This window comes from Drosophila serrata, unplaced genomic scaffold (genome assembly GCF_035046125.1).
Source record: "Drosophila serrata isolate PLE 108 unplaced genomic scaffold, ASM3504612v1 contig_276, whole genome shotgun sequence".
Lineage (NCBI taxonomy): Eukaryota > Metazoa > Arthropoda > Insecta > Diptera > Drosophilidae > Drosophila > Drosophila serrata.
In genome coordinates, this window is record NW_028257174.1 from 3,293,348 (window position 1) to 3,312,871 (window position 19,524).

Here is a 19,524-nt window from a genome sequence, read left to right on the forward strand (position 1 = left end):
GCAAACGAAAAAATAATTCGCCAAAGACGCACGCATTGCAGATCGCTCCGTGAAAAAATTGAATTGCGGAAAAACTAACGCCGGAAAACTCCGGAAAAGTGGTGGAAATAAGTGAAAACATTGAGCTCTATCAGTGGAAAGTGTTTGTTTGTGGGGGCAAAGCCTGTATTAGCCCCAATAAGAAAATCGGGCTCCTGTTCCGTATGTGTGTGTGTTTTTTTTCACAGCCAAGATCCCTGCGTTGTTTTTGGCACTTTTTGTTGTTTTTTTTATGTGCAAGTGCAATAAATGTGAGTGTGCCAACACCCTTAACTAACTAGAACGTTCAACTTGTGTGTGCGAGTGTGCGAAAGTACTCTAATTTGCCAATTGGGATCAGCAGCAACAACAATGTCGGATATGCAGCAACAACAATGCAAGCGGGTGAGTCATCCAAAGCATTTTTTTTCTTTCGCTTATCCTCGTTTTCCTTTGCCTTCGCGCGCGCGAATTTTTTTCTGCTCTCGCCGTTAGTGGCCGTGCTCTCGTCCTGGAAAGTGGAACGTGAGAGAGAGAGAGCGGGAGAGCGGGAGAGCCGCTTAACGAATTCGATCCTCTCTTGTGGTGGGAAGTTAGATATTTTGAGAGTTGGAAAGCTGCCGTTGTTTACCTTTTTTTATCTTCGAAATTTCTAGGTTTGAGGGAGGGGGATAAAAACTAAATGCAAGCGAAACTCCATGAAATTTAACTTATATTATTATTATTTTCAAGCCCTGTTTTAGTATTTATTGTTATTAGTAGTATTATTAAATGCTTTGCGGGGTATTAAGATTTATACGATTTCGAAACTTATTTTAATTTGATTTTCGATTTGATTAAAATTTTATTGTTATGTGAAAATGTTTTATAAATCTCCTCTTAATTTATATTTGCTTTTTAACATAGTGAATCGATTCTAAATGATTCAAATACAAGGGTATATTCTTTGTCAAGCCAAAGTTTTAATTCCTTGTTTACTTTTATTTCATTATACCCTTTGCACGGTATTATTATTTTAGTCAGAAGCTTACAAAACAGTGAAGGAGTCATTTCCGACCCTATAAATCATATATATTCTTGATCAGCATAAAAAACTGAGTCGATCTGACCAGCTTTGGGCGAAAACAAATATTTTTAAATTTTTTCAAATTTTTTAAGGGGTTATTATAATTAAAAATTGAAAAAAATTTTCATTTTTAAAAATGTCAAGTTGAGTATGCTGATTTATTAACCTAATAAAAACTAACATAGGAAAGCTTTCCGAATTAAAATTAATGTTTTTTTTGGCTTAGTTATGAGTTTTTAAACCTTTGATTTGTAGAAAAATTGTCATATAAAAATATGGATAAATAAATATAAAAAGAATGCGAATATTTTAAAGTAAGTTATAAAAGATTTTCGATTTGATCCTATAATTCAATTGCAAACTGCAATACAAGTAAACTTTGGTTTCCCGAAATTACTTTCCCTCTATTTTTTTTAATTAATGAACTTTTTTAATTAATTTAATTTAATGCATTACTTTTGCTTTTCATTGAATTATTCGTTTATTTTGCGCACTTTCTCTCTCTTGCTTTTCTACATACACAATAAATAATCGTACTTAGACTTAGTTACTAGCAACACAAACAAAAAAAAAAATCAGTAATACCAATAACAATAGCATATACAATCGAACCAAGCACAAAATATCTGGCCTAAAATCAGCTACGAGGGGGATTTAATTATTGTAATTATTGTAATTAGTGGCTTTTAATTAGAGGTTACTACTTAGGCGGTGGCCTCAAAGCGAGACTAGCCTCCAGATCCTTGACTTCGGAGGCTCTTAGTTGCTTCTTGATGGCCTCCTGCCGGGGATGAGCTCCATTTCCACGCTTTCCCCGCTTACCCGTTGACCCGCCCGCCCCCTGGGAGGCCACACCCACAGCCGCACCCCTCGAACCACCCTTGTACGTATGCTGATAGCCATAACCTTCGGGATTATTATTAAATTTGGGACTATAACTATCGTAATCCAAACTCTGATGCTTCACCACCGGATGCTGACCATGGATGTGAGCGTGTTGTGAGTGGGAATGACCATGATTTAGATTATGCTGATGACCATGACCATGGGCCTGGGCCAAAGCATGGGCATTGGCCAAACGCAGACCGGATGTATCCACCCAAGAGTCATGATCATGGTCATGTTCATGCTCCTCCAGGGGTTCCTTCTTCACCACATGATAGTGATGATACGGCTGATGATGATGATGATGCTGATGGTAATTCTCCTCATTCTCTAACTCTGTGACTTCCGGTTCCGCAAAGTAACCGGAATAACCCTTATAATCCGGATGCAGGTTGTCCCCAGTGCTCGAGCTCCCCTTTAGTTTGTGTCTTTGATATTCGTGTAGAGCCGCCGCCGCAGCTGCTGCCTCTTTGTTCTTGTAGGGCAAAGAGTTGATGTCGTGATAGATCTCCGAATTGAAGTATAACTTATGAGGGACCTTTCCCCTTTCCAGATCCTCTCGGGAGGAGTCACGTTCTCGCTCCACACGCTCCGGTGTGGGCACCACATGTGATAGATCAAATTCCTCGATATTTTTTAAGGCAGCTCCATGATCAAAATGCTCGGCACTCTTCAAGGGCAATGTATAGGGTTTTGATACTGTTTTCACGGTGGCTGTTTGTAGAGGAGCTCGGGTCTTGATTTTGTATATAAATTCCACATTTGGGGATAGTTCATCAACGGGCAGATCAGGTGCTTGGTAGGCAGTCTCTGTCTCGGATTGGAAATGCTGTTGCGGGAGAGGTTTCGGACTGGAACTTCTCACCTTGTTCACGGTAATTTGTTGCTGATGTTGCTGATGTTGCTGCTGCACGGGATGCTGGTGATGTTGCTGCTGATGGTACACTTGATGGATTTGTTGCTTCGATTGCTGTTGCTGCTGGGAAACAGGTGCCACAGTATATTTGGGTCGCATGGTGCTGCTGCTGTAACGCTTATCCTCCAGAGCAGAGGAGGAGGATGTTGAGCTGCCCGTTTGCGTTTTGTAGTAACTTTTGGTTATGGTGGAGGCCTGAGGCAACGATAGTGGTGGCGGCGGTGTAACTGGCTCTTGGGGTGTACTCAGGATTTTACCTTCCGCTTCGAGTTCCTTCATGTATTTGATCACTGACTTTTCAATCTGTTTCATAATCTCCGATTTGGGTATCTCTGTGGAGGCAGAGACTCGCACCTTTTCCTCTGCCTCAGCTTCGAGATTTCTATAAGGATACTGCCCGTAGTTGTAGTTTGTGTTGCTGCCGCTGCTGCTATGATATTTGGGTCTATAGTGTCGCTCGATCTCCTCTTGAACGGGTAAAAGTCCTCGATTGTGTGCCTCTGTTTCGGTCGATGAGGCAGAGGATCCCTCGTAAATGTCATAGCTTCTTGTGACCGGCTCTTTTTCATAGACAGGAGCTGGCACTAAGCCAGGAGAAGCATTCAAGGAGGAGGATCCTGAGGAAGAAGCTGTGGCCGAGGAGCTCAGAAGGAGATGTTGCTGCTGCTGCTGATGTTGCAGATGTTGCTGCTGCTGTTGCTGCTGATGTTGTTGCTGATGTTGCAGATGTTGCTGCTGCTGCTGCTGCTGCTGCTGCTGTTGCTGTTGCAGATGTTGCTGCTGCTGGTGTTGCTGCTGCTGTTGCTGCTGCTGGTGTTGCAGATGTTGCTGCTGTTGCTGCTGCTGGTGTTGCTGCTGTGCCTGCAATTCCTTTTGCAGCTGCAATTCCAATTGCTGTTCTCTTTCTCGCTCCCGAATTTCGATGTAGCTTCTCTGGGTGGATGAGGAGGAGGTTGCCGGCATTTGGCTGGTTGTCTTTAGCTGGATTTGCACCGGTGGCTGATTGTAGGCCAACTTAATGGCATTGGCCACATACTCGGCCGCCGATTGAGAGTCCTCCAGGTTGACAGCGGCTCCTGAGCCTGGTCCCGATGCTGCTGTGGTGGTGCTTAGCAGGAGTTTGGGATGAGTTTCGTGCTCGGGACGCACCAGGTTGAGCTCCACATGGCCGTAGTTGTAATCTGGGTAGAGGAGTTAAGGAATTAATAGGGTTTTTTGGAAAGTGAAGCTTATAAAAATATTGTTTTTAATTTAATATGAATTTAAGCTTGGTTTTCTTTGGAGTCTTGTTGATATTTGCATACTTTTGGGCCTTGAATAAAAGCCGGAAAGTGGTTTATTCGATAGGTACTTAATATTTATTAAATTCCTTAGTAAATATTGAGGATTTAAGATTTATTTATTGTTATTTTTTTATTTTTTTTTATTTATACTTAACACTCTTTTCCTTAACTTACCTTTGTTCGTTGCCTCTTTCGTTCTACTGTGTATTATCGATCCTCTTCTGGGGTAGCTCCTTTCATCCGATCCCCTTCGGCTAGCCGCCAAAGCCAACTGGTCGGGCACTGACTTGTCACCAGTGTCCTCCAGTGAGGTGAGGCCACCACCAGCAGCTCCTCCTGCTGATCCTGTCAAGCCAGAGCGACGGCGATTGTGTCCCGAAGTGCCAGAGGTCACAGAAACGGCACTACACAGAGTGGACATCTAAGAAAAATAGTGGGAAATTAATTATTAATAAATAAAAAATATATAAACAAACCATATTTATAATTTTAACAAGCAAAACTCTTAAGAAATTTAAATTTAAACTTCAAAACAAACTTCTTTCCCAGCTTGCAAACAGTTTTTATCTCAATATTTCGAGTTGCTTCTTTATAATATCTATAATCATTAAATTAATTATTGAATATTATATTAACCCATGTATATTTAACCATATATTAATTGGGGGCGTGGCCTGTCAATCGATACTAAATACTGCCTAGTTTTCGCCTGGTTTTTGTTATTCGCTTTGGGCCCATTTCTTTCTGTGCCCACTTGGCAATTAAACTAATTAAACTTGGCCAATTCACTTTCGCTTTAATAGAGAGAGGGGAGGGAAGCTTTGATTAATGTGGAGGCTGGGAGAAGGAGGGGCATCCATCCAACCATCCATCCATCCACTGGAAAAACAGACAGCTCAATTTCTGTTTGATTGAGCCCGGCGCTCAGTTGGCCAAGTTCAATGGCCAAGTTCGTTGGCCAAAGAGGGAGGGCAATGAAACATCAGCATGAAAATACTTGCGGCACGCAATTTGTGGCTATTATTTGTGGCCAAGTGGATCACGTTTAAAGAAACGATTAGCGATGAATTGTAAAGCCAAATATGGGGAATCCCCAAGACTTGATATTCGCGGATATGGATTCTTTGGGTATCACTAATATAATATATATATTAATAATATATTAATATAATATTTTGTGGCTGTTTATTTATATATTTTCTTTTATATTTATATTTAATATTTTTAATTGGTTTTCTTTATTTATTTAAAGAATACTATTTTTTACTTTATAAACAAAAATTCTTTGGCAAACTAATTTAAAAGATTCACTTGCAAGAACAGAAATCCAATAATTTATTAAATATTTAAAGAATTTGCAAAGAAAGGTCTTTTAATTAGAATAAGAAAATAATATTAATATAAAAAGAACTTTTTTTTTAATATAAAATACTTATTATTATATTTTATTTTATTGAAAATATTAAATATTTTATTATATATATATATATTATATTATTATTATAGAAAATTACTTTGTTATACGTTAGGATAGACTTTAAAGAATTTTAAATGTTTTTATAAACGAAATTAAGTCAGAAGCTTAGAAAATTATGAAGGAGTTGTTTTTGACCCTATAAACCATATATATTCTTGATCAGCATCAAAACCCGAATCTATCTAGCCATCTCAGGCAATAAAAAAATTTTTTATTTTTTTTGTTTAATTTTTTAAGGGGTTTCATCATTAAAATTTGGGGAAAAAATTGTCAAAAATTTTAATTTTCTTAAATTTTATATATGGTATGCAGATTTGTTTGCTTGATGAAAACTAACATGGAACAATTTTCCGATTGGAAATTATAGCATTTTTGGCTGAGTTATAAGTTTTTTAAAATTGGAATTTGTCAAAAAAATTGTCATATAAAAATATCGGTTTGAAGAATGCTTATATTTAAAGCTTAGTTATGATCGATTTCCGATACGATCCCATTATTTAATTGTGAACTCTAAAAGTATTTAACTTCGGCTGTCTGAAGTTTGTTTTCTTTCGCTTTTAAGGGATTTTTTTTAATGGAAAAGGATATCCCTACAAAGGAACTCCCATAAAGCTATTATTATATGAGCTTAATTTCAAAAAGCCTATTTTAAGTAAGACTTTTATATTGCAAAAATATATCAATTAAAAATATTTAATTTCTCTGAAACTCCACACACTTTTTGAACACTTTTCTTATTGAAATTTAGAATATTAAACTATGGTTTTTAAAATGCACACTTCACAAGAACCACAAAATAAAAAAAATGTAAGGTAATCCCAGGGCAATGATTGCTGCGTTTATCCTTTCTCCTTTGGTGGACATAAAATACTTACAACCAAGAGCAGCAGACAAATCCATGAAAGTCCAGTAGTTAATGATCTATGAGAAAGCCGGTGATGGGGCAGGTGTCGTCGTTGTTGCCTCCTGAAGGAGGTTGGAGGATCAGGTTGATATAATTGTGGCGCGTCGGACATGATGGCGCGACAGAGACTCGACTGGGTTTGTTGCCGGCCAGCTGGCGAGGTGCGGCTTTTATAATGATGCGGACCGTTGCAGCGGAAAATTTATGCGAATGTGAGAGCCAAAAAGAAAAGCGCTAAAAACTACACAACCAGAGAGCTAACAAAAGAGAGGAATATATATAGAGAGAGAGAGGGAGAAAACGAGGAGATCACTTCACTTTCGATGACAATTCAAATCGTAATAAGCCATCGACGCACAACACGGCGTATGCGTGATAAGTTCGACCATTATGAGGCTTAGACTCACCTGCAAATAGGTGCAAAAGAGACAGAGAGAGAGAGAGGGAGAGAGAGAGAGGGAGAGAGATAGCTAGTGCAGCGGAACAACTGGTTTCTTTGGCTTCAGTTTCGGTTTACCAGCTGCCACTTTGATGGCCAATTAAGCCATAAGCCATAAGACAATCCAAACACACACAGTTCAATGAAATGAAATGTTTGCCGGTGGAGGTTTGCGATCGTAATACCCGTAATTGACTTGTAAAATCCTTTGCCACCAAAAGGCATTTATTGGGCCTAAACGACAGGTGTGACTCCGCTCTGTGACTAAGTCACTGAGGTGTGTGGCTTAGGATCTGGAATGCGGCTAATAATCATATTGTTGGAAGCGGAAAAAATAGTTTGTCCCCCAGGACTTTATGTAATTGTATTATTTTAGTTTGGTTATAGAAATTGATGTGCACACAGCGGCCATAAATTTATTTTGCAAATATATTTTAATTGGGTAAAATCATAAATATTTGTGGGGCATAAAAATATTACCTAATTATGGCATTTCCATAAAGTTTTCCTGGATCAATTTAAAGCTGAAAGTATTTTGTATTTCTTCTGCTTTAAAAATATATATATTATATACCTTATAAGCAAGTTGAGCTTTAATTTTACAGGAGTTTTTCTGAATAAAATAAATATTAATAATAAAATATACTACCTATAATACTTAGTTTATAAGTAAGCTTAGCTTTTATTTAACTGGAGTTTCCCTGAAGATTATCCAAGCTAAATATATGTTTTTAGGTCTTATTAAATATATTTTTAATATTTATTTCATAACTAAGCTTAGCTTACCTTTTTCTGTATATTTTTTAAGTAAAAGTCAAATTCATAAAAGGTCTACTTTTATAGATTTAATATTTGCAGGATTTAAAAATATATTTAATATTTATTTTATAAGCTGATTAAACAAAAGTATATAATTATTTTATTGAATTTTATAAAATAAATTTTTCAGTCTAAAAAGGTCCTTAAATTAAATTAGAAAAGAGGATTATTTTACAGCTTACTTTTATAAAGCGATTTTATTTATTCAGTATAAAGATTTTATTGCAAAATAAAATAAAATAAGAAGGAAAACTTAATAAACTAGTTTAATAATTTAGTAATGAAATAAAAAAAAATATGTATACATTACAATCCTAAAATACATTTTTTTTACTTTCTTTAAATACATGTTCTTACATTTTGAATACTTAAAATGAACATTTTATATTCTTTCATAAAACCCTTGTCTAATTTTGTCTTAAAATCATATTTTAATATATTTTTTTCATTGACTTTTCCTATATCAATAATAAATCTATAAATAATCCTATTATAAGTCAATGCAATCATGGAAGCAGGCAGCATTAATTGATTATGATTTGTGACATCAAGTATAAAAAATAAATAGATAATAATGCAAAATGTGATTTAAATCTCCATTAATCCGACTTGGTATTTTTTGGTATATCTTCCATAAAAAAATAAATAAAAATAAAACTAAAAATAACTAAATAATGAAGTAAAATGGAAACCAAAAGTATCTTCAAGATGGAATCAGTGGTTTTTTGGCTCTCTCGTCTCCCAGTTGGCGGTTGGCTTCATGGTCACTGACTCAGTGCATAGTAATTAACAAGGAGTCAAGCAGGCCGAAAAAAATATATAAATAAAACAACAAGAAAAACTACAAAAAAATAAAATAAAATAATAAATAAAAATAATGTAAGATAATGTATTTGCGAAGAGAGCCAAACAAAAAAGCAAGAGATTTATGATGATTTTAACCGGAGTTGAGTTTCTCTGATTTTAATTTCGATACGAAGAACCCCTTAGCTGAGGTCGAGATAATGGGAATTAAACCATTTATTGGTTTATGGAATGGGCGTATTCCTATTGATTGGTTTGACTCCACGTATACGTGATTTGCTGGCCCACAGGGCGTATGATTTATATTTTAATATTCAACAAGAGAAGCGAAGAAATGAAACTGCAATTGAAACTGAAACCGAAACACTTGCCACACTTAACAGCCAAAGCAAACGATAATGGCCGTAATAATAAAAGCGAAACAATTTTGCAGCAGCAGCAGCATTAAAAAAAAACCTGGCAAAGCGTTTCGGCCCCTCAGCATGTGTGAAGATCAACAACCTTGCCAACATTTCGAATGCGATATAGCCATGTAGCGGCTGCCAGTTTGCTGCGATTGCAATCCATGGCCCGTTAGGTGGCCAAAAACAAAAAAATAAACTACAAAAAACGGCAAGAGACCCCAACAGTCAGAGGAGCTCAGAGCTTAGAGGAGATGGAGTAGCTGCTGGAAACAGTGGGCTAAAATTCCTATGATCTTCAGTCTGGTTAAGATCTTGTTTAAATACTTGTTTAAATTATTATTCAATATTTAAGGATGGTTTTTTAGACTTAAATTGTACAAATTAAATGAGTAAGTTAAGTCTAAAAGTCAAGTAAATAAATAGAAGAAGTCTTTTTACACTAAGGAAAGTTTAAAAATACCAAGAAAAGTATTTTAATTACATTTAATATGCTTTAAAAATAATAATTATAAGACCTATAAATCTTCATAAAGTATTACGAATATTAAAGAATATTTAATTTATTCATTTATATAAAGTTTAAGTCAGAAATAGCCCCATTTATAAGTTTATTTCCTTAAATATAGATTTTAACTTCGAAATTCTCCAAAAATATAAAAATAAGACAACAAGCAAAATACAAATATAGTCTTTAAATACTATTTTATATACATAAATAATACTATTTATGATGATTTTATATTTATTTATTTATATATTTACTTATTTATTAATATTTTTACAAGTATATAATTAATTTCTTTACACATATATATATATAAATACAAGTTAAAAATAAAAATTTGCTACATTTTCGGACTGCTTTTCTTGAAAACTAAAATTAAAGTAGAAAATAAGTACTACATAATAAGGAAATATTTAAATAATATTCAAATACATAATTTATAATATTTATTATGGATTAAGTATATTATTATTATTATTTTCATATTGAGTAATATACATATATGACTAACATATTTATTTAATAATTATTTCTATTAAATTCTAGCATTTCTTGAATCAATATTTAGCAAGATTTTTATATGACAATTTTTAAAGCTAATTAAATAACTTTTTCAATTAGCTTTAATTTTTAATTTTTAATAACTAAGCCAAAAAAACTTTAATTTTAATTCGGAAAGCTATTTTATCTTAGTTTTTAGTAGTTTAATAAATCTGCATACTCAATTTAAAATTTAAAAAAATTAAAATTTTTATAAATTTTTTTTTTTTAATTTTAATGAAATATCATCTAAAAAAATTTCAAAAAATTTTTCAATTTTTTTTTCTGTCTAAGATAGCTAGATCGATTCAGTTTTTCATGCTGATCAAGAATATATACGATTTATAGGGTCGGAAATGATTCCTTCACTGTGTTTTAAGCTTCTGACAAAAATTATAATATAATAGAATACTTATAATAAAGCCTAATAATTTCCAGGTATTTCCCTTTAAAAATAACCCATTTTTTCGGTATTCACCAACTTTACTTCAACCTTTTAATTTTTATATATTTTACTAGAAATTCCCCCACATTTCTTCGACTTCTTTCCACTGTTCATGGCAGCTGTGTAAAATGTTACGACTATAGTCTCTTGGCCTAAACTGCTCTCCTTCCCCTTGTTGGCTTATTAATTTTGTTGCTTCTCTCAGTGTTTTATGGTTCCATTGTTGGGAGCGAGATCATCGTTTAGATCATAATAAGGTCGGGACTTCAAACGGAACGGAAGTCAAGTGAATGAGATTCCGGACGGGGAAGAAGCCACACCAAAACCTAAAAACAAAAAAACTTGGCAAAGTTTTCCGATAAAAAAAAACCGAGCAAAAAACCGTGACAACAATGACAAACAATTGCCGGACTTTCAATAATATATATCTTTTCCCTATATATATGTACCACAAGTGATATTTTGGGCAGGGAAAGCACTGAAAGAGATCTCTGTATAGATTGGAGGATCAAATAGCAAGTGGAAATCTCTAAAAAAAAAAGCTGCGGAAGTCTTTACCTCAAGTGGAAAGTGGACAGCCGCTGCCGCATTTCAAAATTATAGAAATTGGCACAACATTTACCAGACATTATTGCGGCAGACTGATTATATGCTAATTGTTGGCCACAATAATGCAAGTATCTCAGTATAGCAAAGTCCAGGAGTGTGGCATTTATTTTACGTAAAAGTGGCATGTGGCAAGGAAGAGACTGGCAGACTCCCATTGTGAAAGTAAATTGCAATGTTTTCAAAACTGCATTAGATCACTGGAGCACATTATAAACCAGATAACATTTTACCAGTAACAGAGAGCTAATAGATCTTCTATATTAAAATATTAAACAAATGAAATTTGCAACAAAATTTTGTACATTAAATTTCTTCATAATGAATCGATGGCAACCCTTTGGGTCCATTTAACGATGGCAATGGTTCACATATAAACACTTGAGATCCGCTCGAACGTTTGAAATAAAATGGTGGCATCATTAATGGATCGTCCGGATAGGGATCCTCTGGGAGCAATTCATTCACAGCCACATTGCAATGCACCAAATAAATTGCAGTGACCCACAGGGCCACAAGGATACTCGTCGTGCATAATTCCTTATCGATCGTATTGAGGTGAATATAAATGGCGGTAAAGTGTAGAATACCCATAATGATGGCATGTTGTGCTTCATATTTCATTATCGGTTCCTCGATGTAAAAGAAAACAATGAATGATCCCAGACATATAAAGCTGGAGCTACCATAGAATCCACTTAGCACCAGGAGATGCAAATGTTTGTGATTTTGGGAACAGCACCACATTAGCCAGCAGCAGGCCAAAGTCAATAGCAACTCCAATATCTTGAACACAAGCAAAATGTGCTTCCTCTGCATTTTGGCTCGGGATACATATAAAATTGGATAATTTGTAAAAAAAATAAACTGAAAATGTGACGCAGAGCTTATATGGAATATAACTGACTGATAAAGATAAAGATTGTTGGCAATAGGTAAAAAATGTTGAAAACAAACGCAAATCTTACTAGGTAGAAATCGTTTTACTTATTATAATGTTGATCAAGTTAGGTTTTCCTACTTTTAACATTATCAATCAAGGGAATCCGAGTCTTAGTAAATGAGGGGAAAAAGCCTTATCGATAAAAATATCTCAATCAATATCATATAGAAAATATCGTAAATATATCAAAACAAGAAAGAAAACTATTTTCGGGAAGCTTAAGTTTATATCTCCTTGCAGTTTGCAATTGCATTTTAGGATCGAATCTGAAATCAATCATAAGAAAGCACAAAATATTCGCATTTATTTTTAATCATATTTATTGATATATTAATATTAACAACAAAGTTTAAAAAGCTCATAGGTAAGCCAACAAAGCATCAATTTCAATTTGGAAATCGGTTCTATGTTAGTTTTTAGTAGCTTAATAAATCTGCGTACTCAATATACAATTGTAAAAACTTAAAATTTTTATCATTTTTTTTAAATTTTGATGATGTAATTAACCCCTTAAAAAATTAAAAAAAAAAAAATAAAAAAAAGGGTTTCTCCCAGAGATGGCTAGATCGATTCGGGTTTTCATGCTGATCAAGAATATATATGATTTGTATGGTCTGAAATGACTCCTTCACATTGTTATAAGCTTCTGACCAAAATTATAACTCTGCAAGGGTATACAAAGGGCAAAATTCGATTTTAAATGTATAAAAACCAATGTTTTTCCTGGCCTGCTTTTAAATCCCTTTTAACCTTTAAAAGCAATCCAAAAAATTAATCCTACGGAGGTCTTAAATCCCAATATCTCTTACTAAAACCAATTACTAATCGCATCAAAGCTGGTTTTTCCCCAATTACCAGGGATTCCCGCTCAGATGTTGCATGTCAATCATCAATTTTAGCCTTTTCCTTAACTAAACATTTTTTTTGTTACGATTTTCAGCCATATCTTTTGGCACTTAACACTTGAGGTATGCTGGGGAATCAATGATATTTATATATATTTGTTTTTTATGGGTTTCGTGCGTGACTTCCGTGAGTTACCCAATAAAGAAATGAACATTTTGATTTTAATATTAGTGTTTGTGTTTTTTTCTCATTTAATTTATAAATACATATATACAGAAAAAATATTTCACATTAGACGACGATAGACGACAGTTGCAATGTTTATACGATAGCTTTAATCGGATACCATATCGATAGTTACAGTCGATATTGCTACCGAGTTTACCTGCTTTCGTTAAGCAGCAGTAAAATCAGTCCTCCTCCATTCGTCGCGGAGGTTGGACCTTCTCCTGGTTTTTTTTTTTAAATTGTTTTTTTTTTTAAATTGTTTTTTTTTTTAAATTGTTTTTTTTTTTAAATTGTTTTTTTTTTTGATAATACCATATAAGATATAATTTTGATCTAAAGAGTTTTGGTTGCACATGGGCCATTGAAGAATTTTTTGAATAATTGCTGGGGCCCTTTGGAGTGATCCTCGGGCACAGAAATAATCTGATGAAGGTGGTGACAAATATATATGTATGCCATATATTCCACGTTTTGTGTTTCCAAGTTTAACATCTCCGATGTACTGGGAGAGAAAATAATTAATTAAATATATAAAAATTATGCTTGCGAATATTTTCTTCTATTTCTTAATAAAATAAAAACTTCAATAAATAATTTTTTTTGTTTTTTCCGAGCCCTGGCTATTGCCATTAAGTGACCTTTACATATAGTTCACAAGCAATTTGCATTGCATCAGCCTGTTGCTGAGCCGTAATTAAATTAGTTTCTAATTTCTTCAAGTATTTAAAGAAAATTAAAATTACACTGAATACTAAACTGGCAAATGCCCTTAAATAGCCTTAACATCGAGTTCACAAGCAATTTGCATTGATTGATGCTCCTTAAACCCAAAAGATCAGATGGTGCACTGCCGATTTCACAATTATTTTTGTATTTATTGGTGATGATGATGATGATTCTTCCACAAATGTCTTGTAACTCCATAGACTTGTAAAAGATTTTTAAAATAATTTAATATTTTTCGAATGGTTCCCGAGCCCCTTTATAGGGCCTGGGATTATCCCCGGCCCCTTTAACGGCTTTAAATTTTTTCTAACGCACACCCATTGGGGCAGTATATCAATTTTTGAATATTTTTTTAATTTTTAAGGGATGATTAATCTACATATTTCTTGCTCTCCATAGAATTTTGACAGTAAGTACCACAGTACTGCAAATCCCCTTGCAGCATCCGTAAATATTTTGAATCTTCCTAGGGCTTAAGAATTATTTCATGCTGGTGGAGTGTCATTAAGTTGACAATCCACAATTTGTTGAAGTGGTAACAAAAATCCACAAATAAAGGCTCCAACAGGTTTCCAATTATTTCCCGGTAACAAATTATTATTTTATTTGTGCAGTGTTGTCGTATCACTAGGCACTACATAAGTGGATCGAAATACTTAATAAAATATTTGCATTTCAAAAATTTGTTCCTACATTGATAATTTCTTCTACCTTTATGTATCATGACGAAATCTTGTAATCATATACACTTGGCAAATTCTGCGGAAAGCATGGGTTTCCACTCACACTCAGAGCCCGTAAATTATTAAATATATTCTATAATAATAATTATTTGTTCTTAAATAAGAAGTGCATGAAGTAAGTAAGCCTTTTTAATGCACATCTTAAAATATAAAATCGGGATCAAGTATTTCTCGTTGCTTTAAATGGGATAAAGGTTTTTCTGTTCAGCGAAAAAAGGAACGTGAGTGAGCTTGGCCATTAAAATCCCTTGTCAATTTCTGCCATTTTACAACACAACATTTTACATTCGATATAATTTACTTTAAATGTTGGACACCTTAAAATACTAGAAAAGTAGCTCAAGCAATTTTAGCAAAACAATATTCCCGATCCAAAACATTTTCATACATATCTCTGTATGCTGTCTATAGCTCCTCTCCTTCGGCTTTACTCCGGAGGATGTCAGCCGAAAACTTGAATTTATTTCGACTGAAGTGATTTCAAAAAATTATATATTGCAAGGATATATTGATCCTATATTAAGGAAATAACAGCCTCATGTGGCGGTTTTGACGTAACACGAGACACAAAAACAAAATTGGAAAATACTCCTAATAACCCATCTTCCGAACTAATAACTTAAACCGTAATCATTCGATTTAAGTAACTTCAGAAAATTATATATTGCAAGGATATATTGATCCTATATTAAGGAACCAACAGCCTCATGTGGCAGTTTTGACGTAACACGAAGCACAAAAACAAAATTGGAAAATATTCCATTTTCCTAATTAATAACTTAAACCGTAATCATTCGATTTAAGTGATTCCAGAAAATAATATATCGCAAGGATATATTGATCCTAAATTGAGGAACCAACAGCCTCATGTGGCAGTTTTGACGTAACACGAAGCACAAAAACAAAATTGGAAAATACTCCATCTTCCGAATTGATAACTTAAACCGTAATCATTCGATTTAAGTAATTCCAGAAAATTATATATTGCGAGGATATATTGATCCTATATTAAGGAAATAACAGCCTCATGTGGCGGTTTTGACGTAACACGAAGCACAAAAACAAAATAGGAAAATACTTTTTTAATATGGCGAAGGATTTTGTTTTTAATATAAAAAAGTTGCTTGAATAATCTAAATAATTTTCCGAATTAATAATATAATAATAATAAAAATTAGCCATCATTCCATCCATTTCAGTGATTTCAAGGCCTTATATATGTTGTCAAAATATTTGTTGAGAGATTTTTGGATGATTTCAAATTTTTTTAAAATTTATTTTATTAAAACAATGGCAGCCGTGTTATTCGTAACCAAGAGTGTTTGTCTGTGATGCTTAAAATGCAATTATGCATTTTGGGGTCAAAATGGACGAAGGACTTTCCGAGGTCTGGAAATGAATTTAATTGCAATGCAATGGCAAATCGAATTAAATTGTGTAAAGGGGAAAAAGGAGGGAAAACATAAACTGAGGAAAAGGTCCAGAGACACCAACAAGTTTTCCCCTTCAGCGGCAGAGCATCCAATTGAATAAATTAATGCAAATTAACCCATTAATGTCTGACGTATTTCCTTTAACACAAATTTCAAGGAATGAGTTGCAGGGAAAATTATAAACGGACAAAAGGAAAGGAAAGCTTTAAATTATTTGCCATTTATGTAATAATAAATTTTTTTTTGATCAGTCAACATTCTTCCAGAATAGTGCTTCTTTTTTACAAAAGTAAAAATAAATAAGATTTTTATTATACAGTTTTATATTGCAGTTTTTATATTGTTAACAAAAGCTAAGGATACTTTTTGTGCTTTTCCAAGTAAAACATATCCGATGGACTGGAAGAGAATATATTCTTCTAAATAAATATATAAAAAGTATTTTTGCGAATATTTCCATCTATTTCTTAATAAAATAAAAACTTTGTCAAATAAATTTTTTTTATTTTTCTTTCGCAATTTGGACATTGTCCTTAAGTGGCCTTAACTCTAGCTCGCATACAATTTGCATTGCCTGAGCCTTAATTAAATAAGTTTCTACTTCCTTCAAGTATTTAAAGAAAATAAAAATTAAACTAAATAAAAAACTAGCCAATGAACTTAAATGGCCTTAACATCTAGTTCGCACGCTATTTGCATTGCTTAATGCTCCTCCTTAAACCCAAAAGAAGCCCCGGCATTCTTCAAGTCTTTAAAGAAAATGACTGAATACTAATTTTCCCATTTTTGGCAATGTCCTCATGTGGCCTTCACTTCTAATTCACAAATAATCTGCGAAGTTTTGCGCCTGTTGTTGCTGGACATCCAAGGTGGCCATTAGTTAGTTTTGTAACCAGAATTTTCTCATTGGAAAACATTTTAAATGGTGCCTGGGCCCTTTTTTTGTGATCCTAGGGCCCAGGACTAATCAGGTGCCGATAGATTGTCATTAAGCTTGGAAATCCTAAATATGTCGAAGTGCTAACAAATATATATGTATGCAGCATTTTTTCCACAATTAAAGGCTCCAATAGGTTTCAAATTTCTCGGGAACCGCGATCTTTTTTGACATTTTCCTTAGTAAAAAGTGCACAATCGCACAATTATTTTTTTATTTCCTAGTGGTGATTCTTCCACAAATGTCTTGTAACTCCATAGACTTGTGAAAGATTTTTAAATAATTATATATTTTTCAAATGGTTCCCGGGCCCCTTTATAGGGCCCGGGATTATCCCCGGCTCCTTTAGCGGCTTCAAATTTTTCTAATGCACACCCATTGGGACAGAATTGAATATTTGTATTTATTTATAAGGGGTGGTTAATCTACATATTTCTTGCTCTCCATAGAATTTTGATAATAAGTACAAAAGTACTGCGAATCCCCTTGCAGCATCCGTAAATATTTTGAATCTTCCTAGGGCTTATGAATTATTTCATACCGGTGGAATGTCATTAGGTTTTTACGGTGTTGTCGTATCACGAGGCACTACATAAGTGGATCGAAATACTTAATTAAATATTTGCATTTCAAAAATTTGTTCCTACATTGATAATTTCTTCTACCTTTATGTATCCTGGCGAAATCTTGTAATCATATACACTAGGCAATTTTATCGCTCTCAATTAAAATTAAAATTCTGCGGAAATCATGGGTTTCCACTCACACTCAGAGCCCGTAAATTTATAAATATATTCTATATTGTATAATAATAATTATTTTTTCTTAAATAAGAAGTGCATGAAGTAAGCATTTTTAATGCACATCTTAAAATATAAAATCGGGACCAAGTATTTCCCGTTGCTTAAATTGGAACAAAGGTTGTTCTGTTCAGCGAAATTTTGAGATTTTGCCTTAAATCGTTGTCCGAAAAATGTTTTCCTTAGTCAATTTCTGCCTTTTTACAACACAACATTTTACATTCAAAATAATTAGGTTCAAATTCTTCATGTTGAATTCCTTAAAATACTCTTAAAGTAGCTCAAAGAATACGATTTTCCAAGAAATAAACATTATTCATGTTTAATATTGACTTAAAAAGATGCCCGGGGAAAACCACTTCCAGATTTTGGACTTGCAGCAGTTTTAGGGAACCTTTATTATTTTTTCTACTTGTTCCAGTGCCACCAAAGTTTTCCGTCTGTCTAATCTAATTGTCAAAATCCACTGCTTCTGCTCAGAACTGGGCTCCTCAGGGAAATTTTCACAAAGCCAAAGAGCAGGAATAGTGATTTATGGCCCGGCAATAATCTGCCGGAGGACCCCCGAGCCCCTGCTGGGTGTCAGGAACTCTGAGAAATTGTAATGGCAAAGGCTAAGCACTGATTGATTTATTAATTTAAAATATCCAAGATATTGATTATTTATTTAACACCTTCGAAAGATCAATCTGAAATGGATGTATTTCTTAAATAATAATCTCTCAACAACTCAAAAAAGTTTTTTTTTTTGACAAAACGTGGTGAAGTAGTCATTTCCGACTCTATAAACCATATATAATATTGATCAGCATCAACAGCCGAGTCGATCTAGTCATGTCCTGTATAAAAATAAATTTTCTAATATTTTTTTAAAGTTATTACTTCGTTAAAACTGTCAAAATTTGATAAAAGATGTAGGTTTCTAAATCTTAAAACTTAGTATACAGATTTTTAGGCCCTATAATAACTTTCAGAGAATAGATTTTCGAATTGAAATGAAGGATTTTTTTTATTTATTAGAAGACTTGAAAAACTTTGTTTTAACCAACAATTTGCTTATAAAAATTATCAATTTATTAAAAACTAGAATAAACAAACATATTCACGATAATAATAAATAGGCCTGGAATATGAGATTTAATTCATCTTTTAATTTAAAAAACAATCGGTTAATGTTATTAATAAATTCCATAGCGACGTAATAAATCAATAACAATCATACATCTTATTCGTTCGAATTTCATTTAAATTGTTACTTATAAAGTCTGTATACAAAAAAACAGCCGTCTGTGTGACCTTTTTCGTCCGTGTTCTTAAATTTCTCTGGTCACACAGAGTCCTGAACGATATATATCGATATTTCGCTTGCAACAATTATCAAAAATTCATAAAAAAAATTGGGCTTAACAATTTGTGTTTTAATTTAATCTTGCTGCAGTCGAGTTCGTGTCATAAGTCTTTCGTTTGCATCGCTCGTTTTGGAGTTCCTGTATTTTATGGGTGAGAGATAAGCAAATAATGCGTCAAATTTGGGTACAATTTACTAGGCGATAATGATTTGATGTTGGTAGTTAATTAAAGAACTTGTGTTTATTTCAAAAAATTAATGTAAATGTTAAAATGTGCCGTGACAATCATCAATTTAAGCCGTTTCCTTAGGTAAAAAATATTTCTCTTACGATATTCAGCCATATCTTTTGTTTTTTTTGTGGGTTTTATGCATGACTTCCGTAAGTTGCCCAATAAAGAAATGCACA

At 33.6% G+C, this 19,524-nt stretch overlaps 1 protein-coding gene across 1 annotated transcript; it reads right to left on the reverse strand.

The window, feature by feature from the left end:
- Positions 1-1,540: 1,540 nt before the first annotated feature.
- Positions 1,541-4,621, reverse strand: LOC110180550 (uncharacterized). The gene has a single exon (XM_086835541.1). The coding sequence runs from the start codon at positions 3,846-3,848 to the stop codon at positions 1,785-1,787; it is 2,064 nt and encodes a 687-aa protein (XP_086691667.1). The 5' UTR covers positions 3,849-4,621; the 3' UTR covers positions 1,541-1,784.
- Between the last annotated feature and the right edge of the window lie 14,903 nt (positions 4,622-19,524).

Excerpts from the sequence above, each read along its gene's own strand:
- LOC110180550 (XM_086835541.1), bottom strand. The coding sequence starts at position 3,848 with ATGCCGGCAACCTCCTCCTCATCCACCCAGAGAAGCTACATCGAAATT.